The sequence below is a fragment of the Caenorhabditis briggsae genome (genome assembly GCF_000004555.2).
Source record: "Caenorhabditis briggsae complete genome, chrIV, whole genome shotgun sequence".
NCBI lineage: Eukaryota > Metazoa > Nematoda > Chromadorea > Rhabditida > Rhabditidae > Caenorhabditis > Caenorhabditis briggsae.
The window spans coordinates 16,485,980-16,508,818 of record NC_013487.2 but is presented as its reverse complement, the minus strand read 5'-3'; the positions used below and the strand labels follow the sequence as shown (position 1 = coordinate 16,508,818).

At 35.9% G+C, this 22,839-nt stretch overlaps 3 protein-coding genes across 3 annotated transcripts; 1 reads left to right on the top strand and 2 right to left on the bottom strand.

The window, feature by feature from the left end:
• Positions 1 to 4,893: 4,893 nt before the first annotated feature.
• On the top strand, positions 4,894 to 5,595 carry CBG27830 (the record flags this gene model as incomplete). Its single annotated transcript, XM_045236336.1, has 2 exons — positions 4,894 to 5,086; positions 5,528 to 5,595. The coding sequence occupies 2 exons, from the start codon at positions 4,894 to 4,896 to the stop codon at positions 5,593 to 5,595; spliced, it is 261 nt and encodes an 86-aa protein (XP_045099901.1).
• A 583-nt stretch (positions 5,596 to 6,178) lies between these two features.
• CBG16811 lies at positions 6,179 to 8,254 on the bottom strand (the record flags this gene model as incomplete). The annotated part of the gene is made up of 5 exons (XM_002645072.2): positions 6,179 to 6,461; positions 6,586 to 6,683; positions 6,824 to 6,947; positions 7,350 to 7,617; positions 8,083 to 8,254. 5 exons carry the CDS (start codon positions 8,252 to 8,254, stop codon positions 6,179 to 6,181), a joined length of 945 nt encoding a protein of 314 aa, XP_002645118.2.
• Positions 8,255 to 9,986: 1,732 nt separating this feature from the next.
• Cbr-xpc-1 lies at positions 9,987 to 21,884 on the bottom strand (the record flags this gene model as incomplete). The annotated part of the gene is given in 13 exon segments (XM_045236335.1): positions 9,987 to 10,368; positions 10,777 to 10,952; positions 12,422 to 12,684; positions 12,801 to 12,938; positions 14,584 to 15,268; positions 15,916 to 17,494; positions 17,512 to 17,556; positions 17,787 to 17,915; positions 19,048 to 19,235; positions 19,258 to 19,431; positions 19,635 to 21,099; positions 21,700 to 21,808; positions 21,854 to 21,884. The coding sequence occupies 13 exon segments, from the start codon at positions 21,882 to 21,884 to the stop codon at positions 9,987 to 9,989; spliced, it is 5,364 nt and encodes a 1,787-aa protein (XP_045096063.1).
• Positions 21,885 to 22,839: the final 955 nt, after the last annotated feature.

Genomic DNA, 22,839 nt, shown 5'->3' with positions numbered 1-22,839 from the left:
AACGAAATACAATGAATTTGGCGCACTTTTGGGGTCAAATCTCGGGCGAGAGAGTAGGGAAAGAAGAGATTTAGACAGATAGAGAAATCAGAAATTGCACGTGTGGGGTGCTGGGTGCACACAGAGTACACTATGAGTGCAGATTTATTGTTCTTAGCCTTAAATGAGGCAAATTTTCAGAAAGTTCAGATTTTCGAAAATTCGAAAATTTTGGAAAAATAAATCGAAATTTGCAAAAATCCCATTTTGAAGGATTTTTTTTAACATTAAGACTTTGAAAAACTTTCTTTTTTTTTGAAAAAGTTGAGAAACTGATTTTTAAAAAATTCCGAAATTGTGAATTCTCGCTTTTTAAAATTTTTAAATTTTTTAAAAAACTTTTTTTCTTCTTTTTTTATTTTATTTTTAATTTTTAAAATATTTATAAAAATCCTAAATTTTTGAATGTTGAATTTCCAGAAGTTTCTGAAGTTTTCAACATATCTGAAGATTTCGAAAAAAAATTTTTTACTGAGGCTTAGAAATCCTAAGCCTCAGTAAAACTAAAACTATCCTAACTTTCTTCAAAATTGCCCTAGAAAATCGATGTTTGTACTAAAATAATAGAAATTTTGTGAGAAAAAAAAGATTATCAATTTGAATTTAATCATTTTTAAAGTTTTACTAAATTTCAGACATTTCCAGAACTTTTATCACTGAAAAAACTAAAACTTATTGTAACTTTTCTTCAAAATTGCCCTAGAAATTTGGTTTTTGGCTTCGAATTTTGGAAAACTACTGTACATTTTTTTTCTATTAATTCTTAAAATTTTTTTTTTGCAGGTTACTGTACTTTTGGGATCTCCATGTTTCGACTTCTGGATTTCTTCAAATTTCAGAATAAATTTTTTCTTTCGTCTAGTTTTTCAAAAATTATTTTCAGAATCTTCCCAAATTTCGAAAATTTCATCAATTCAGAATTTTCAACATTTGCAAAATCCAATTTTTTTGAAAAAAAATTTTTTTTTCCAAATTTTCCAATTTTTTCAGGTTTCTTCGCGTAGCTTCCGAAATCTCCGGAAGTGACTAATAAAAAGATTGCTCAGCTTAATTAATTCATCCAATTTACATAGTTCTCCACAACGTCATTTCCCATGTATCTCATTTGAATAAAAAATCTAAAAATTTCTTTTTTTTTTCCTTTTTTTCCAGCTCCTCACATTTTCTGAAAAGTCATCTTAGTGTCATTTTTTAGTACCATATATCCACCCCATAATATAGATCCATAAGAAAAAAGAAAGAAAAAAGTTGGGTTTCTTTTGAAATAATGAAAAAAAAATAATTAGATTATTTGTAAAAAAAGAGAAACTTATTAGTTTTTTTTTCGTTTTCTTCCGAAAGAAAATATATTATAATCTAGTTATTTCAAAGTTTTCCGGGTTATTTTTAGGCTCTTTTTTTCAGAAATTTCCAAAATTTTTAGTTTTCGAAAAACAATTTTTTTTGAAATTTTCAAAAATCATAACTTTCGAGATTCCTAATTATTGTGTTTTCAATTCTGTATTTTTTTTTCAAACTTGAGCACTGCAAATTTTCTTTTTCTAGCTAGAATCTTCAATTTGCAGTTTTTCAAAATTTTCCAAAAAAACAATCTTTTTCAACAAATACATATAGCTCATAACTGTAAATCAAATTTTAAATTTTGTAAAAATGTATTTTACCAAAAAGCCCTTCAAATTTCCTATAAAACTGTATAACTTTCATGTTTCCAAGTTGAGTTTGAAGCAAGTTATGCGCCTTTAAATTCGACGATGCGAGAGAGCAACAAGCCAGTTCCTACCAGAAACTTTGAGCTCATATATCTCATTTCTTTTAAAAGATATCAAAAAGTGGTCAACTGATAAAATGTTTCTCATGATATTTCCAAAATTTTATCAATTGACAGATTTTTGAAATCTTGGCTAGGGACCGAGATAAGCCACAAGGAAATATACACCTCTCGCTTCTAATCTCTCCAGTACCCCTCCACATTCAGCCTCTTACAGTAATCCTCACCCTTCTTACAATAGCTTGAAATGACTGGAATTATCCAAAAATTGTCACAAAATTGATAAAAATCATCAAAAATAATCAAAAATAGGCCTAAATTAACAAAAATGGGAGTAGCATGAGGGAAAGCCATCAACTTTCAAATCGTCAACTTTGAGATTCATTATCTCGTTTCCTAAAAAAGATATCAAAATTTTGTTAACTGATAAAATGTTTATCATGATATCAGCAATATTTTTTTAGTAAACAAAATTTTGATATATTGCCTAGGAACAGAGATAGGCCACAAGGAGATAGACACCTCTCGCGTCTCTGTGCCCTCTTGCTCTCTCATCTCGCCGACTTTAAAGGCGCATATCTTGCTTTGAACTTTACCTATAAAAACAAAGATTATACAGTTTCATAGGAAATTTAAAGGGCTTTCTGTTGATATTCATATTTTTACAATTTACATTTTGATTTTTAGAGAAATCTGCATTTTAGACAAGTTATAGGCTATTTCAGTTTTTTCAACTTTGACTCAGTTTATATCACTTCCTATAAGAGATATCAAAATGTTGTCAACTAATAAAATGTTCATCATGATATCAGCAAAAGTTTACTAGTTAACCACTTTTTGATGTCTCTCACAGAAAATGAGATACATGGGCTCAAATTTTACGATGATTCGGGTAGCGTTCTATTAGAGTGTTTAAACTTCCCGATCTTTGAACCTTTAAGTAAAAAGTACACATTCTTCTTCTTCTCTTCCCACGTCTTCTTATTCTTCACCTACGCTGCTCCTGCATAAAATATAACAGTAGTAAATATTTAGGTTTCAACTTTTCTTTCCCGCAATTTTTGAAAATTTCTTATTCCACGAGAGACAAGACCAACAAACTTTACTCTTTTCTGAAATTCTGATGAAAAAAGTAGAAGTAGAAGACGTCGTAAGAATACACATTCTAATGAATATTCATTTTTTTTTCCTTTGGACTTTTCATTCTTCCATTTTTTTTTTGGAGTTTTGGAATTGGATTAAGAACGATCTCATTTTGTAGAATCCCCTTGTTTTTTGTTTCAGCAAATTCTGAAAAATTCTAAAAAAAGAGAATTTTCAAAAAAAAAATTTTTTTTTGAAATTCTTTTTAAATTTTAGCTTTTTTCAAAAATCAGATTGATCGGATTAAGAACGATCTCATTTTGTAGAATCTCCTTGTTTTTTTTTCAGAAATTCTGAGCATTCCAAAAAAGCATTTTTTAATTTTTTTTTTCGAAAAAATATACCGTAAACACTCTAATAGAACGCCGCCCGAATCATCGTCAAATTTGAGCTCACATATCTCGGTTCTTGTAAAAGATATCAAAAAGTGATCAACTGATAAAATGTTGCTGGTATCATGATTAACAATTTATTAGTGGACAACCATTTGATATCTTTCACAGGAATTGAGATATATAAGCTCAAAGTTGACGATTTAAAAGTTGAAACTTTCAAATTTGTCACCTTAAATAGCATATAACTTGGCTAAAATGCAGATTTCTCTGAAAATCAAAATATGAATTGTAGAAATATAAATATCAACAGAAAGCCCTTTCAATTTGCTATAAAACTGTGTAATTTTTATTTTCATAGCTAAAATTTGAAGCAAGATATGCGCCTTTAAAGTTTGACGAGGCAGGAGAGCGAGAGGGCGCAGAGGAGCGAGAGGTGTCTATCTCCTTGTGGCCTATCTCGGTTCCTAGGCAAGATACCAAAATTAGGTCAACTGATAAAGTGTTGCTGATATCATGATAAACATTTTATCAGTCGACAATTTTTTTATATCTTCCAAAAGAAGTGAGATATATAGGCTCAAAGTGGACGGTCCGAGTGTTTGTGTTCTATCCGTCTGTGTGCCTGTTTGTCCAGTCCTGAGGCTCCGCCTCTTTTTATGAAACGTCATCATGATCACAACCACTAAAAATGGTCATCGATCCTTTTTTTCTGTTTTTTCCAGAAAATATATTTCTCCATATTTTTTTTCATGTTAGTGTCATATCTGTCATTTTCAGAATAATTGAGAAAGTTAGTGATATAGACATTTTATATAAATATAGACATTTTTCACATATTCTTGGGCCATTTTCTCCTCTTTCTTCCAGATTGACGTATTTTCAGAAGAATTTTCAGATTTTTTCTAAACATGTGATTTGTATTTTTCAAAAAAAATTTCAGCATTTTCATAAAATTTGGGGGTTTGTCCATTTTTGGGTAAATATTTGAAAAAATCGAATTTCAGATTTCTCCTCAAAATCCATGAAAATTGAAAAATTGAGACAAAATACAATTTCTAGGTGATTTCTGAAAATTACAAAAAATGCGATTTTTAGATTTTTTTGTCTTCAAACTTCAGAATTCAATTTTTTTGAAACTTTTGAAAATTCCGAAAAATTCAAAGAACCGATTCAGGTGATGTATCGTCTACCGTCATTCAGAATAATTGAAAAAATAAAAGACAGATGAAAATGTGTTTTTCCTATTAATATAAATACATAATTAAAGGCTTCCAGATCTATGAATAGACTGAGATAAAATGAATAGACTGAAAATTTCTTTTTTGTTTAATTTTGATTCTTTTTTTCTTCCAAATTAAAGTTTTACAAAAAAATATTCTACAAATTTTTCCAGAAATTTTGGTACCAAAATCAAGTTTTCTAGGTCAATTTTGAAGAAAGTTATAACAATTTTTAGTTTTACTGAGGCTTAGGATTTTTTACTGAGGCTTAGAAATTTTTACTGAGGCTTAGGATTTTAACCGTTATTCTCCACGAATTTCCTTCAATTTTCATCGTTTTTTTTTGAAATTTTTGAATTCGCGCCAAATCAAAACGCCCATTTTCCAGATGCTCTCCTGCACGCACATCTGCATTCTCGCTCTACTGCTAATTCCAACCACCGAACAGAGTGTTCCTGAAGATTCTGCTTCAGCAAACAACGCTGACACGTGGCGAAATTCTGGGGGAGATGCAGGAGGTGTCGACGTCGAGTACTACGTGCCGAGTGCGGAGGAGCGCGAAAGCCTCTACAGGGATTTGAGTGAGTGTGGAGGGGGCGGCGGTAATTTTGAATTTTTTAGTTTTTTTTTTTTTTGAAAAATCTGAAATTTCGGTCTCTGAGCGCGCGGGAATTTTAAATTTGCTGAAACAAATTAACTCTTCGTACAAGTTTTCGAAAAATTCCTATTTTAGCGTTTTTTTTTCGAAGATTCCGATAATTAGCGCAAAATTTTTCCTCAATTTTCCTAAAAATTGCGATTTTCCCAGTTTTTTTTTTGAAAATTCTGGAATTTTAGCTTCTTATTTTCCGATTATTTTAAGTTTCTGAGCGCGCGGGAAGTTCGAATTCCTTTAAAATTTGAATTTTCAGCCAAATTTTCGAAAAATCCCGATTTTCAGCGTTGTTTTTTTTTGTTGAAAATTCTTGAAATTAGCGCTAAATTCTAAAAATTCTGAATTCTTCAAAAAATATGTTTTTCAGGATCCCTTCGCCGCCTCCGCAACTACAAGTCGGCATTCCCCTATTACAAGGGGCTTGGAAGAAAGTGAGAGGACAGGATCCACGTGGATTTTTCGAGAATTTCAGAGAAAGAGAGACGACTACAAATTCTGTTTTTATTTGTGTTTTTTGATTAAATAAAAAAGTTTTTTTTAATGTTTTTTTCGTATTTTTTTGTCGAAAATCTCTTGTTTAAACAAAATTATGAAGAATTAAGTATATTTTTCCAGATTTCTGTCCATAACTTCTTTCAGAGAAAAAATCTATGTCTGAAATTTGCACCATTCGCTTTAAAATTGAATTTCTAACATTTTTACAAAAAAAAAAATTTTTTTTAATTTTTCGGAATTTTTTCAAAAATCTCAAAAAAAAACTTTTTTTCGTTTTTCTTTTACCAAAATGTTTCAAGCATTATTTTAAGCTATACTACAAATTTTCAAGCTTAAATCTCTTGTTTGAAAAAAGTTATGGCCTGAATAACAAACTGATTTTGAAGCCAGAATTTAGTTTTAGAAAATTGAAAAAAAAATTGAGTCGAATTTTAAGAAAATTTCAAGAAAAGCAAATATTTATATGAATTCAAAAAACCAGAAACAACAATTCATTAAAAAAGAAAAAAAACCAAAAAAACAACTAAGGATTGACTTGTCGAATGGTGAAATTGATTCGGCTGCAGTTCAAATAATCGGAAATCATTGGAGATTGCTCATCCTTATCGAAATGCACCGGTTTGACTTTCGGTCCAATGCAAGGAATCGCGTGATAGACCAATCGTTGCTCTCCGTGCATTATCAAAAAATCCCCATTGCTCAGCCATAACGGAATGGGCGGTTCGGATAGGGAGAGTGCTCCAGACAGGTAGACGGCTGTTTGACCCAGTGACATTGAGATCAAAGGCGCGTTGGAGCGTTCGGATCTGGAAAATTTGTCAAAATTTTGAATTTTCGCTATTTTTCTGAAAATTGAAAAAAAAATATTTTTCGAATTTTTCAAAATTTTTGAATTCCCGCCAAGTCTCTACCTGAATAAGAAAAACTCACTTATCAACATGCGGCGATAGTGCAGACTTTGGCGGATAATAGTTGAGGATCGTGGCGTCCGGACGCATATCGCCCAGTTTCAGCGAATTACTGATAAGCTGAAAATTCAATTTTTGAGAAAATTTAAAAAAAAATTGTTTTTCAAAAATTTCAAAAATTTTCAAAAAATTATAAATTTTTCCAATTTTCAAATTATCGATTTTTCAGAAAATTGTCTAAAATTCCAGAAAAAACTAACATTTCCCAACTGAAAGAGCTCGTCTGGAACGGGCCGCCCGTTTTCTGGATACTTCTTCGTGTTCCAGTCGTATTCAACACCCAACGTCGTCCATCGGAGAGCCTTGGTCAGGAGGGAGGGATCACTGAAAAATTGGGATTGATTTTCACTGAGGCTTAGGAAATTCTGAATTTACTGATTTTTCCAGTTATTTTGGTCCAAAAATCACGTTTCTAGGCCAATTTTGAACAAAGTTATGGCAATTTTAATTTTTACTGAGGCTTAGCAATTTTACTGAGGCTTAGGGAGTTTTACTGAAGCTTAGGAATTTCTACTGAGGCTTAGTAATATATTAATGAGACTTAGAAAATTTTCAGTGAGGTTTGGGAATTTTTACTGAGGCTTAGGAAGATTTTACTGAGGCTTAGCAATCCTAAGCCTCAGTAAAATTTCGGAGAGCCGTAACTCAGCTCAAAATCGAGCTAGAATCATGATTTTTGTGCCAAAATGACGCCAATTTTCAGGCGAATCTTCTCCCAAGTCTTACGTCTCCACATCCTTCCCATGAATCGTCAAATTAGTGATATTCGGCGGTTTCGCATAGCTGAACGCTCGTTTCAGCCACATTCCCGAATTTTGCTTTTTCAAAAGACCCGGAAGTAAATAGAGGCCGATTCGATCGGGAAATGAGTAGACACGCCATTCGGACGGATGGATTAGACCCAGATTTTCAGCTAATTCAGCTTTTTCAGGCGAAATTTCATTTGGGGAGGAGAAGACAAGTCTGGATTGGAGCAGTGGCGACGTTTTGATGTCTGAAAATATCGATTTTTGTAGAATTTTGAATTTTTCATAAAATTAATTTTCGATTTTCAACTTTAAAAAAATGTGTTTCAAATTTGCAAATTTTGTTTAAAAAGATAGTTTTCCGAAATTCGATTTTCCGACTTCCCCAGAAATTTGAAATTTGGACCGCTTTCTGAATTTCGAAATTTTGAATTTCTGAATGTTTTGAATTACTGAATTTCTCAATTTCTCAATTTCCTGGAATTTCCGCCCAATTCAAAATTTTCTTTTTTCCAAAAAATTCAAAAATCCGTTTTTTCCAAAAATTTCAAAAAACCTGAAATTCGAAAATTTGCAAATTTAATTGTTCAGTTAAAAATGTTTCTTTTCGTAATTTAACGAAATTTTTAAATTTTGATTTTTTTTAAAAATTTTTCAAATTTATAAAAAAAATTTTTTTTTAATTTTTCAAAAAATCGATTTTCTAAAATTACCTATAACATCCGAAAAATCAGGCCATGGCCTTCGTTTCTTATATCTCTTAAAAACCGCTTTGAATTCATTAACACCACCGCCTCCATCATCCGAATCCGACGATTCCCCATACTGATCTTTTTCACTGATTCTTGGCTCCGCCCCCTCCTCCTGAGGCTGTTCTCTCATCATGAATGCGTTTATACTTCTGGAGCAATTCCAATTTTCCCTTATCCAGCTCGGCTTCGTATGTTTCCATAGGCTTGTAAAAATGCTCAATGACATTCGCGCCGACAACGACGCCGATCACCAGAACTACCGATTTTTTGAGCGCTTCTTCGATGGGGATACGGTAGGGCCACCAGTTGGGGTTTGATGACATTAAGGATACCCCCGCTAGGGAGGTCTGGAACAAATTTCAGGTTTTTCAGATGGGAAAACTAAGTGGCTCAAAATTCAAATTTTAGAAATATAATTATTTGTTTGAAACCGAAAAATTCGAAAATCGAAATTTTTAAATTTACCTTAATTAGGCATAAAAAATCGATTTTTATAGATTTTTTTCATGAAAATTAAGGGGGGGGGGGGGTTTTCAGATTATAAAGCAATTTTCAATTTAGAGAATTTCTATGGATTTGCGACCAATAAATTAATTTTTCAAAAATAAAGGAAATCACATTTGACAGTATTCATTTTTTGTTCAAATCATGCTTTTCAGTTGGTGAACAAAAATGAGAGCAACATTCGGGATGATAATCTCAATAAAGAAATGTGGAATTTTCCAGATTTTCAGACAAAAATGGGATAGTGAGATTTTGTGAAAATGGAGGGAAAGCAACCAGAAATCTATAATTTTTGAGATTTTTCAGAAAACAAATTGGGGATAATGAGATTTTTTGAATTGAGGGGAAAGCTTTAAAGGGAGGTAAGGAGAGCGATAAAACTGTTGAATTTGAATGAGATTACGGTGATTGATAATCACTGATTATGAGAATTCGAAAAGTGAGGTGTGGGGGGGGGGGATATGAATAGAGATCCGTATAATACAAAAATTTCGATTAAAAAAGGGGGTAAGATCGTCGGGATAGATTTTGAAGCAAAACGTGTAGTTTGTAGTCTAGGAAATTACAAAAAAATCGGTAAAAAACGAGGAAAATTGGCTAGAAGTACCGAAAGTTCAAGATTTTCTGAATTTCGGTAAAAAAAAGAAGGGGAAAAAGAAGAAATTACAACAAAAGGGGTAGTGTATAAAAAAGGATACATTATGTAGCTGAAATTTTCAGATTTTCAGCAGAAAAAAAAAATGAAAAAATGGTATTAAAAAAGGGAAAAAAACAAAAAATTGGGTAAATTTTTGCAACAATTATTGGAGGAAAGAGGGAGTAAATTTGAAGAACAAACAGGGTTTTTTTGGCTTTAAAAATGGGAAAAAAATGCTCAAAAATTCTATAAAATTAGATTTTTTTTTCGTCTGGATTTCCAGAATTTATAAGAACAAATGAAGCCAAAATTTTGGAAATTCTGGATATTTTGATTTTTTTCAGGTGGATTTTCAGGAAAACTTTCAAAAAAATAGAAAACAAAAATGTCCAAAAAACCTAGAATTTTTGAATTTTTTGTGGACTAGAATTCGAAAAAATAGAGCTCAAAATGCTCAAAAATTCTGGAAATTTCGATTTTTTCGGCTGAATTTTCAAGAAAAAAGGCTCCAAATTCTGGAAATTTTGATTTTTTTTGGCTGAAGTCCAAAAATAGACCGAAAATTGCCAAATTTCTGACCAAATCGGGTATTTTTTTTACAACAAAAAAGAGAGAAAAAAGAGGTTTTAGGGTTTAAAAAAAAAAGGTAGTTCTATACAAATAGAGCTTGAAAATTTGTGATTTTTGACAGAAAAAGCTCAGAAATAGGCTTAAAAATCGCTTTTCACTTCTTCTTATTGATAAAATCGTCCAACGAGAATCCGGCAAGCGGTCCAATCTTCTCCGAATTATCAATAATCTCATGACGCGGTGGTGGCTCCGATGGTCCAGCTCCTCCATCATCTGAATCCATTTCCATGTCTCCCACATCCTGCCTCTTCTTCTCCGACGTCTTCTTCTTCTTCTCCGGATTCTGTGGATGATTGTGTCCAAACTGCTTCCTGACATAATTCAAACGAAGCATTCCTTTGATCAGCTTCTTCCAATTCTCATGAATCCTCTCGACACGTGCATTCTCCTCTCTTTCAGCCTTTCCTTCTTCCAGTTTCTCCCATTCACGACGGAATAACGCGGCGTCTTTTTCCAGAACAATTGCACCGTCGATTCTGGAAAATTACAGATTTTTAGGCGTCAGTCCCATAAGTGAAGATTTAAAGTTCTCAAAATCGATTTTTAGTCAGTTTTAAACGTTTCAGACAGCTGAAAATAGCTGAAAATCCATCTAGAAGTGTCAAAACTTGAATTCTGGATTTCGAAAATTTGAATTCCCGCCAAGCCAAGTTGAAGGCGGGAAATTCGAATTTCGATATACCCTCATATATCTTTCAGATTTTAAGAATCTAAAAAAGGACAAAATGGGCGCCAAATTGAAGCTCTGAAACCCGCAGAATCGAAAAAGTTGGAGATTTTTCATCGTTCAAGAGCCCAAAAAGGGCAAACTTGGCACCAAATTGAAGCGCTCAGACCCCCAAGATCGACAATCTAGCCCTTAAAATCCCAAAAAATTCGCTTACACCGGATGCGTGAATCCACCATCGAACGCCCATCCGACGACAGCAGGCACACACTGTTTATTGAGTTTTCGACTCAATTGAACCAATCCTGGTAGCTTCAAATGAACACATTCCAACGGACACATGTTCGGTTGGAACATGTACACATTACCGTAGTCGTTGTGCGGAATTTTGCCCTGGAAATTGAAATATGTGGAAAATCGCTTAAAATACGCCTAAAAATCGTAGAAATGGCTCAAAAATCGGTCAAAAATCACTGATAAATGTCTCAAAATAGCCTAAAAACCGCTAAAAAAATCACAAAACACTTTTTTTTTCAAAAATTTTCTAAGCCTTACATTAGTAAAATAATCCTGAGCCTCAGTAAAAATTCCTAAGCCTTATTAAAAATCTCTAAGCCTCAGTAAAAATTTCTAAGCCTTACAATTAGTAAAACTTTCCTAAGCCTCAGTGAAAAATCCTAAGCCTCAGTGAAAAATCCTAAGCCTCAGTAAAAATTTCTAAGCCTTATTAAAAATCTCTAAGCCTCAGTAAAAATTTCTAAGCCTTATTAAAAATCTCTAAGCCTCAGTAAAAATCCTAAGCCTCAGTAAAATTTTCTAAGCCTTACAATTAGTAAAACTTTCCTAAGCCTCAGTGAAAAATCCTAAGCCTCAGTGAAAAATCCTAAGCCTCAGTAAAAATTTCTAAGCCTTATTAAAAATCTCTAAGCCTCAGTAAAAATTTCTAAGCCTTATTAAAAATCTCTAAGCCTCAGTAAAAATCCTAAGCCTCAGTAAAATTTTCTAAGCCTTACAATTAGTAAAACTTTCCTAAGCCTCAGTGAAAAATCCTAAGCCTCAGTGAAAAATCCTAAGCCTCAGTAAAAATTTCTAAGCCTTATTAAAAATCTCTAAGCCTCAGTAAAAATTTCTAAGCCTTATTAAAAATCTCTAAGCCTCAGTAAAAATCCTAAGCCTCAGTAAAATTTTCTAAGCCTTACAATTAGTAAAACTTTCCTAAGCCTCAGTGAAAAATCCTAAGCCTCAGTGAAAAATCCTAAGCCTCAGTAAAAATTTCTAAGCCTTATTAAAAATCTCTAAGCCTCAGTAAAAATTTCTAAGCCTTATTAAAAATCTCTAAGCCTCAGTAAAAATCCTAAGCCTCAGTAAAATTTTCTAAGCCTTACAATTAGTAAAACTTTCCTAAGCCTCAGTGAAAAATCCTAAGCCTCAGTGAAAAATCCTAAGCCTCAGTAAAAATTAATGAGCCTTATTAAAAATCTCTAAGCCTCAGTAAAAATCCTAAGCCTCAGTAAAATTTTCTAAGCATTACAATTAGTAAAACTTTCCTAAGCCTCAGTAAAAACATTCCTAAGCCTCAGTGAAAAATCCTAAGCCTCAGTAAAAAATGCTCTGAGCCTCAGTAAAACTTTTCCTAAGCCTCAGTAAAAATTCCTAAACCTCAGTAAAAATCTTCTAAGCATCCGTATACCTTCATAAGCCTCAGTTAAAATCGTAAGCCTCAGTGAAAATTCCTAGCCTCAGTAAAAATCGTAAGCCTCAGTAAAGACTAAAAATCGTCATAACATCCTTCAAAATTGACCTAGAAACCTGGTTTTTAGACCAAAATGACTGGAATTTTCAGCATTTTTCAAAAAACCCACATTCTTCAATGCTGGTCTTCTGTACTCCTCCGTTTGCCAGTATCCATAGACATTCAAAAACTGATCCTCACGATCTTCAACCGGAATTTTCGGATTCGGACGCGCCTTGACCACCTTATACGGTTCCTCTCCGATCTTTACACTTCTCGCCAGCTTCAACCAATTATTCTCTCCCTGAAGTGTAAAAACACACGATCTCGGATAGACGTTGTGTCCACGAATCTGTCCCAACGGATTCTGGCTTTTCGGTGGCGGATAGATGGCTTCAAACTTCAGAAGATCCTTTTCCAGTACATATAACGGATGATTCTTGAATTCACTCATCGTCGTTGGTAGGGGTCTTTTCACCAGCTCCTCTCGTAGCTGCATTGCTTCCCACTTCGCTCGTTCAGCGTTTGCGGCGAATGGGTGGAGCAAAGGGTCCAGGCAAGCCATTTGGGATCACAACGACGACGTCGGAATTCTTGTTTGACGCAATCCATCGCATAGCGTTGGGAGAGCTCACAGATGCCGTATCCTGCAAATTTTAAGGATCGAAATTTTAAAATTCCTAGGTTAGAGCCCTGTTTTAAGCCATTTCAGAGCAATTTTCAGAAAAACCAATCCGTGTACTCCTCGTGGACGAAAATATTCACTGGTTTCAAATTTACAGTAACCACACACCGATTTTCACCGATTTTAAGCTATTTTCAGCGATTTTTCGCAGTTTTTAAGCCTATTTTCAGCCAATTTCAGCTCTTTTTTATGCTAATTTTGTGCAGAAAATTCCAAAAATCAGCGGATTTTTTTGCGAATTTTCGAAAGCAAAATTAGTTTTTTCCTCAGATTTTTCGCGTCATTTTTAGACCTTTTTAGGGGTTTCAGCTATTTTTGAAGATTCTTTTTCGATTTTTCCGAACTTTTCGTCTGAAATTAATCTGAAATTCGCGAAGATTACTGTAGGGTTACTGTAGAAAATCGTGTAGTTTGTAGTTTTTTTCTTGCAAACACAATCCGCATTTTGACGTGATTGTATTTCTAAAAAAATAAACTACAAACTACAAGATTTTCTTTTCTACAGTAATCTACAGTAATCTTCGCGAATATCACTCCGTCAAATTTCAGACAAATAATTCGGAAAAAGAATCTTCAAAAATAGCTGAAAAGCTTAAAAAGGTTTAAAGGTGGTGTGCGGTGAAAAATTCTATTGCTTTATTTTGTGCAGAAATTCATGTAAATTCCCATAAAAATAAAGAAAAAATTCAAAAAAATTCCTTCATTGAGAAAAACGGCATCGAAAAGTCAAAGTGGGAACCGGTGGCCTAGCGGCCAGGTGTGAGTTTTCTAGGCCAACTTCCGGTAAAAGCGCGCGAAATTCGAATTTTTATTGATTTTCAGTGTTTTATCTGATTTTTGACAGGTATTTTCATACACCTGCAAGGAAATTAACAAAAACATTTTGAGATCTTAGAAAAACATCAGAGAAAATACTGAAAATCAATAAGAAGTCGAATTTCGCGCGCTTTTACCGGCAGTTGGCCTAGAAAATTGGCACCTGGCCGCTAGGCCACCGGTTCCCACTTTGACTTTTCGATGCCGTTTTTCTCAATGATGGAATTTTTTTCGAATTTTTTTCTTCATTTTTATGGGAATCTACATGGATTTCTGCACAAAATAAAGAAATAAAATTTTTCACCGCACACCACCTTCAAAAATTTCGCGAAAAATCGGAGAGAAAATCAATTTTGCTTTCGAAAAATCCCAAAAAAATCCGCTGATTTTTGGATTTTTGCCACACAAAATTAGCATCAAAAAGAGTTGAAATTGAATGAAAATAGCCTTAATAAGGGCAAAAATCGCTGAAAATAGCTTAAAATCGGTCAACATCAAGTGTGTGGTTAGCGTAAATTTGAAACCGGTGAAAATGTTCGTCCACGAGGGCTACACGGATTGGTTTTTACTGGTCGAAATGAACTGGAAATAGCCAAAAATAAAAACTGGCAAATGGCCTGAAATGACCCAAAAACTGGCAAATGGCCTGAAATGAGGTATGGACGACCATAAATGGACATTTTGTTATACGAATCTACACATTTTGGTTTCAAAAATGCCTAAAAATGGCTAGAAAATGAATATTGAAGCCATTTTCAAGCCAAAAATGCTCCTAAAGTCTTCCTACTCACTATGATCAATGCCAAAGACATAGGAAATGGGACTAGTGGAATCCACGTGGATTGTCAGCGGCTCATCAACCGTTTTGTGCAAAGGATCAATGCAAATCCAACGCTTCTCGAACGGCTGCCAGTATTCCACCCAATAGTTTCGTTCTTCCTTCTTTGCTTTTTTGGCTTTAGCCTTCTTAGAATCCGATGACGTGGATGGCTCCTCGTCCTTCGGCGTCTGACTTCTCGACCTACTCAGCTCTCTAAATTTATCCATCTCCTTCTGCAACTCCTTCTGCTGATTCTTATCCCATCGTCTTGGAATCGTTCTCGCATTCACCACAATTCGACACGTGGCTTCTAGACCGCGCAGCAAGCAGAACAGTAGTGTGGCTCTATCCAGATCAGTCTCGTAGCATTTTCCATTGACCAGTGCTGTCAAACGAGTCGTTTCGGGGAATCTGGCTTCGTGTCCATCGGACAAGTCCTGTTCGATAGCAGCCACAGAGATAACTCCGTTGAGTGGGCGGAACGCGTCGGTGTACCACTTCACCAGATTGGTCATCACATCGATCGGAATGATTTCTCCAGTGTATTTGAGGTAGCCGTTTGGAAGTTGGGACATCATTAGGGAGGGGACTAGACTCTCGTCGAGAGCTGTTTTAACCACTTGTTTGAGATGAGCCATGTAACACAGGAGATGCACCTGGAATAGACAATTTAGACCAATTTTATGTTATTTCTTGTCTATTTTATATCGATTCATAGCCATTTTAAAATCATTCGGTGTTTGTACATTTTCAGCTCGGGTTTTTACCCTTAAATAGAAAAAAAGAATAAAGTTGAGAAAATTATTCTATCGGCAGTTTAGACCTATTTAGCTCGATTTCAAACGAATTTTTGGCTATTTTATACCGATTTATGGTCATTTTGTACGTTTCCAGACCGTTATTTGAACTTTTTGGTCATTCTAGACTCTTATAAAGCCTTTTGGGGGTTTTAACTGATTGTTAAAGCCGATTTTCAGCCATTTTTCAGCAATATTCATTAGTTTCTGCTAAGAATACACCTGGAAAAGCATAAGCCTCGGTAAAAATTCCTAAGCCTCAGTAAAAAATCTCTAAGCCTCAGGAAAAAAATTCCTAAGCCTCAGTAAAAATCCTAACCCTCAGAAAACATTTTCTAAGCCTCAGTAAAAACTTCCTAATCCTCAATAAAACTTTCCTAAGCCTCAGTAAAAAATCTCTAAGCCTCAGTGAAAATCTCAAAGCCTCAGTAAAATTTAAAACTCCCGTAACTCGCTTCAAAATCAACCTAGAAATCTGATTTTTGTACTGAAATGACTCAACAAACCTTGTGCGTATTCTCCCAAGCGTCTCGAATTTTCCTATTGACCTCTTGTCTGAGATATACGACCCACCAATCCTTCTCAACACCTTCCTCCCCCTCTCCATCTTCTCCATTCGCTTCGTGATCAATGCTAACCTCGATATTCTCATCAAGGACCGGATGGAAGTGCTCCATCTCCTCCCATTCGTCTTCAGAAGACTCTTGACCGTCAGATGAGTCTTCCTTTTGCTGGGACTCGTGTTTTTTGTGCTTCTTATCAGCTCCACCACCCAATTTCTCGGGTTCCAATGCATCGATAATCTTCCTGCCCTCGAAGTACGCCTTCTTCATATTCTCATGAATCTTAAAACACTCATCATAAGAGACCTCTTCTACTTTTCCACGTGCATAGGCATGAGCAACGACACGATACTCCAGCATACGACGTTCTCCCTTCGCCAGCTTTCGATCCGCTTCGTAGTTGGCCAGATTCTTCTTCCATGGTTGTGGTGGCTTCTGTTTCACCGCCATACGAAGTCCGGATTTCACATTTTTCGAGTTCTTTGGATTTCCTGTTTTTCTAGCGATGGAGGCTTTGGAGCATTTCGGCCAGTGCGCGTCTTTTTGGTCGGATCCCTTGGACTTGCTGCTCTTGCCCTTACTTCCCCCAAATCTGCCCTTCTTGGCTGGATGAGATCTAGAATACGCTTTAGAGGATGGTCCTGGACCTCCAACGTCTTCTGAATCGTCGTTTTCAGATTCCTCAGACTCCCCAGACTCATAAGAATCGCTGGACGACTCCTCCGACTCGATTTTGAAGGCTTTCGATCTTTTTTTCGGCACTCCCTTCTGCTGAATTCTGGATCCTAGACGCTTCAGTTCCTTCTTTGGCTCTTCTGAATCCATGACGTCATCTGAATCGCTGGCTTCATCGGACGACGAAGAAGACATCTCTTCAATCCCAGCAAGGTGGTCTTTGGGAACATAGGAGACGCGTCTAGAGGTGGTGATCGAGCGGCGAGGACGAGATGACGTGGATTTTGGAGCATCTGCAGCTTTCTGGGCTCTTTTTGGAGCTCCAGAGCCATTTTTATTCGATTTTGTCGGTTTTGAAGCCGCTGGAGCATCGGAGTCGTCGATTTCCATTTCATCGTCTGATTCTTCATTTTTAGCCGGCTCTTCTGCATCAGATTCTTCTGGAAGGTCCTCTGGAGATTTTGACGTCTTCTGGAGACTTCTAGCTAATTTTGGAGCCATTTTTGAAAAACGAGATGACATGGATTTTGGAGCTATTGGAGCATCTGGAGCTTTCTGGACCTTCTTATTCGTTTTTGAAGATTCTGAAGCTGCTTCTGCAGTGTCGATTTCCACATCGTCGTCGGATTCTTTATTTTTAGCCGGCTCTTCGGCATAAGAATCTTCTGGAACGTCTTCTGGAGATTTTGACGTCTTTTTGACTCGTTTTTGAGCAATTTTTGACGTTGAAACAGGATCCTCATCTTCCGAACTACTCGATTCGGATAATGCGTGCTTTTTTAGGACACTAAAATCCTTCTGAATGTTCTCAACGACGTCTTCTAGATCTTCTGGAGTCGGAGAGTCCCTGCGTTTTGGAGGTGCTCTTGGTCTCTTTTTCGGTGCTGCCTTTGCTGCCATTGGAGGTTTCTGGAAATTTGATATTTTCACTATTTTTGCACCGGAAATTCAAATTTCCTGTGGTTTCGGAATCAAACTTCATACAAATTCTGGCCTTTTTACCACTAAAAATTAGAAAAAAGTACTTTTCGAGCTGTTTTTCTATACAAAAATGCAAAAACACATGTGGCCTAACTTTTTCGGTTTTCTAGGCCACCGCAATAAGATGGTCCTTTCTTTAGGTACACATAAATATAAACCTCCTCATTTTTCTTCGCCTTGCCACGTGGCTTTTTCGGCTGTTCGACGGCGACAATCGGCGGTGAATCGACGTTTTGAGAATTTTGGGTTTGAAGTTGGAGACGTGCGGAACGGCGTCTGGTTTCCATCTGAATCAAAAATTACATTTTTAATTTGAAAAAAAAGGGGAAAAAAATCGAGAAAATAGGCTATTTTCAAAGGAAAAACGACCGAGAAAATAAAAAATTAAAAAAAAATCAGAATTTTTTCCAAGTTTTCTAAGCCTCAGTAAAATGAAACTTTACTGAGGCTATGTATTTCTAAGCCTCAGTAAAAATCCGTTTTTTGCGAACTTTTTTTTCAGAAAATCAGAATTTTTTACAAGTTTTCTAATCCTCAGTAAAATTGAACTTTACTGAGGAGTATGAATCCTAAGCCTCAGTAGAAATAGATTTTACTGGGGCTAAAGAATCTTAAGCCTCAGTAAAACTTTAAAAATCAATAACTCGGCTGAGAATTCACCTAGAAAGCTCATTTTTCTCCCAAAAACTTGGAATTTTCGCTAAAAAAGCCGGAAAACGTATTTAGTTTTTGATCTACCGAACCGCTTCGATGATATTTTTCAGGAAAATTAAAATTTTCAATTAAAAAAAAGGGAAAAATCGAGAAAATGAGTTTTTTGAAGTTTTGATGAAAATTAGAAAAAAATGGTCTTGAAGCGATCAGAGAAAAACAAATATTCAAAGGGTTTTTCTGAATAGAAAACCGATGGTTCAAAGATTACAGAAAATCATGAATTGGCGATTCTTTTCAGTAGTTAAAAATGCAATAAAAATCAAATCTCTCAAAAATATCACAACCCGAATTGAAAAAATTTAAAAAATAGCGGAAAAATATAAGATACACAGGTATAAAACTATAAAAATCGGGAAATTCTTCAAAACTAGACGACGACGAATTATGAACATGAGAGAGAATGTGAAAATGGCATCATTATGATAGGAAAATATGACAAATTGAATCATTTTTAGGGGAAAAATTGGAGGAAAAGTGAAAATTATGCACTGCTACAATGGGAAAGAATATAAGGAACATTATCAGATCGAGAGCATTTGGGGGGTTTTTTGTGTGTGAAAGATCGAGAAATTATTCATTTTTGAAGATAAATTTGAAATGTACATGTGCGGGTGATCATATCAATAGCCACTGGTTCCTGGATTTCCGGGATGCTGAAAATATTTTTAAAAAATTATAATTTAGGGAAGAAAACTTTTTTTGGGCATTAAAATGCCCAAAAAAAGTATATTTTTAGGATTTTTAGTGCTTTTTGGAGCTTTTTTTGGGCTATTCTCAAGATTTTCAGGGCTTTTTGGGGCTTTTTGGGAGATTTTTTGAGCTTTTTTGGGCTTATTTTTAGAATTTTTAGGGCTTTTTGGGACTGTTTCGGGCTTTTTGGAGCTTTTTTGGGCCTATTATTAGGATTTTTAGGGCTTTTTTGGGCCTATTTTCTAGATTTTCAGGGCTTTTTAGGAGATTTTTTGAGCTTTTTGGAGCTTTTTTAGGCCTATTTTTAGAATTTTTAGGGCTTTTTGGGGCTGTTTTGGAGCTTTTTTGAAGCTTTTTTGGGCCTTTTTTAGGGACCTTTTGGAGCTTTTTTGAGCCTATCTTTATGATTTTCAGGCCTTTTTGAAGCGTTTTTTGGTGCTTCCAGAACCTTCTAGAAGCGAATGTTCGAGGTTGTGCTATGAATCTACACATTTTGCTACAGATTTTGATGCCAAAACTTCAAAAAAATGGTCAAAAACTCCTCCAACTCACTAAATATCCCCAAAAATCAGAATAATCCGTCCAAAAGGGTTGCTACAAACCTTAAAAACGCCATCACCCATGGAGTATCGTTTCGAGTAGTCCTCCTTGCTACTTCCTCCTTGCATCGAGGGTCTCTTCTTAACCTGGCGAGAGCTCTGTCCCTGCCCATGGCCAGCTCCAGGGAGACCAGCTCCAACTTTATTGATCGCCGGTGGCATCGGGGGTGCTCCATCCAAAACCTCCCTCGCCCTATCCAGATCCGAGAGCACTCCAAGACTCCCAACACCACTTGGACCACACGCCGATCCTCGTTTCTCCCATACTCCAAATGACACTCCAGCTTCCGGGCTCTTCGCCATTGGCTTCGTAGGTGGTTCCACTCTCGGACGTCCTGGATCCGGCTCCGGGTAGACTCCACTAGCCGCAGCGATTCGCCGGATTCCTGGGAAGCTCACTTCATCTGTCTCATTCATTGGATAGCCGGGTGGCAGGGAGGCGATTGACACCAAATGCATCATATATCCACCGGCTAGACTTCTGGTGGTAGCTGTCACAGTTTGTTTCTGCATCACACGATATCCGGTGACAGACTTGGAATTCTTATCGAACGTCTTCTGTAGCAAATCGATGTAGGTGTCTAGGGAGAGCGATGGATTGTATTCCAAAGGGTTCTTCTTAGTCTCAGCTGGAGCTGTCTCCACATAGGCTGGATTGCTAGTCATCGGCCGAATCGGTGGCATCCGATACATATGATCTACCGTAGGAGAATAGGTGTTCCGGCGTTCCGCTTGATCTGGAACCACCTGAGCTTCTATTGCGTCTGCTCTTGTGTGATTCACAGAAGAATATGGTTGTGCTCCAAGGCCCCGGATTCGGAAAAAGTTGCTCAGGGCATCGTTCATCATAGAATTCACATTCCTAATCAATACATCGACATGCTGCTCTCCAGTCTGCCCTCCAATGAACTCTTGTGGCTTCTCTAGACTCTGATTCATGGCATCGATAGCTGCCTGAATGGCATTCTCCACTGTGACGTCTGATTTCCTGGCAGACGCTAGATGAGTTCTAGGAGGGAAATTCGAAGGGTGATTGTCATCGGGAATCACTTCTTGCGGTAGAAAACTCGCCAATTCCACTCCGAACCTCGTGGAAATCGACTCTGCCTCTTTATAAAACTCCGCCTCTCTTCTGGCAGCTTCCACACGGATACTTTGCCACGCTGGCGCATTCAGAATGCGTAGACGACGTTGGAGCTCCTCGTAGCGGAAGTAGGCGGCCTGTCGCTCGTAAACAGGCATTACGAAATCGATGATAATCTGTTGAGCCACGAACATGATCATCGGGATCCGAGCCATTATCTTATTCTTGGCGATTGATGAGAATGTGCTGACGCCGATGTGATCGTTGAGACGGTGGAACAAAAAGTACTCGATTCGTTTGAAAATGATGAATGCGCGCTCCAATTTCATCGCTTTCAGATATTCCAGGCCCATTTGGGATAGATCCAGTAGCACTTCGTAGTATCTGGAATAGCATTTTTTGGAAATAAAAAATATTTTTGATGATTTTTTATTTTATTTTCAGCCATTTTAGCAGAAAAAAGACCGAAAAAAGTAAAAAATTCAAAAAAAAAATTTTTTTTTAATCTTTAAAATTTTTTCCAAGTTTTCTAAGCCTCAGTAAAAAGGAGATTTTACTGAGGCTTAGAAATCCTAAGCCTCAGTAAAACTGAGCTTTACTGAGGCTTATCAATCCTTAGCCTCAGTAAAACTTCCTTAGCCTCAGTAAACATTTCTTAGCCTCAGTAACAATTCCTTAGCCTCAGTGAAAATTCCTAACCCTCAGTAAAAATTCCTTAGCCTCAGTAAAACTTCCTAAGCCTCAGTACTAATTCCTAAGCCTCAGTAAAAAATTCCTCAGCCTCAGTAAAAATTCTCTTAACCTCAGTAAACATCCACTTTACTGAGGCTTAGAAATCTTTAGCCTCAGTAAAAATTCAATTTACTGAGGCTTAGAAATCCTAAGCTTCAGTAAAACTTCAAAAATCGATAACTCGGCTCAAAATCCACCTAGAACGCTCATTTTTCCACCGATTTTTCTGGAATTTTTTGCAGAATCTCTTACCGATGAAGTGGAACCATCTGACTCGCATCAATATTGGCCGCATAGCGAAGTTGGCGAACGCGCAACTCGGGATGCATCAGCACCAACGGCGTCGGCTCTTTTGGGTCTCCTGAAAAAAGTGAATTCTTGGTTTTTTCCGTATTTTTTCGCTAACTTTTCGGCGGCGGATTCGTCATCGTCGTCATTTTGAATGTTTGGATATGCGGTCAATTGAAGATGATCATAAGAGGCTCTGGAAATTCGATTTTTAGATAAAATAAGGTGAAAAATGAGAGGAAAATCGTAAAAAATAGTGAAAATTGAACGAAATTTCGATTTTTTGAGCTTAAAAACTGCATTTTTACTAGAAAAATTGGAAATTTTACAGCTAAAATCGATTTTTCCCGCTTAAAATCAAGTTTCTAGTCAAAAATATGGAGTTTTTAAAGCTAAAAATCGGTTTTTGAGGTCAAAATTCTATGAAAAAATTCGTCGGAATTCTGATGTGTGTAAGCTTGAAAATTGTATTTTTTAACTCGAAAAAATGCATTTTGAGGTCAAAACTCTTCAAAAAAAAAAACGAATTTGTTCTTTCAAAAATTGATTTTTCGGGATAAAAATAGTTTTAAAAAAGTTTTCAGTCAAAAATATGGAGTTTCCAAAGCTAAAAATCGATTTTTCGAGGTCAAAATTCATTTAAAAAACAATTTTTTTTCCTTCAAAAAATTGATTTTTCGGGATGAAAAAACGGCGAAAACCACAAGTATTCCTCTCTCTCCTCGTTCATCTCTATTTTCTCACTTTCTTTATTATTTATTTTTCTTTAAATATCTAATTTTCTTTTCACTCTCTCTCTCTTTCTCTCTCTCCCTCGCTTTCTCTTTTTCATTTTTTTTTGAAGTTTGATAAGGAAAAAAGAGGATTCCAAAAATAAATCATTCGGGATTTTCTGTGTTTTAGTCTTGAAACAACTGCTTCCTATCTCTTTTCAACCAACCAAAACACACAACATAAATTGCAAAATCCGCATGTTTTTGGCGCAAAAAGGGGCGGAGCCTGAATTTCGCAACTCTCGCCGCACACTTTTTCCAGGGATTTTTGGGCTCCAAAAACAGAGAAAAAGCGGGAGAAAAACTCTGTTTTGGTGTTTTATACGCTTCA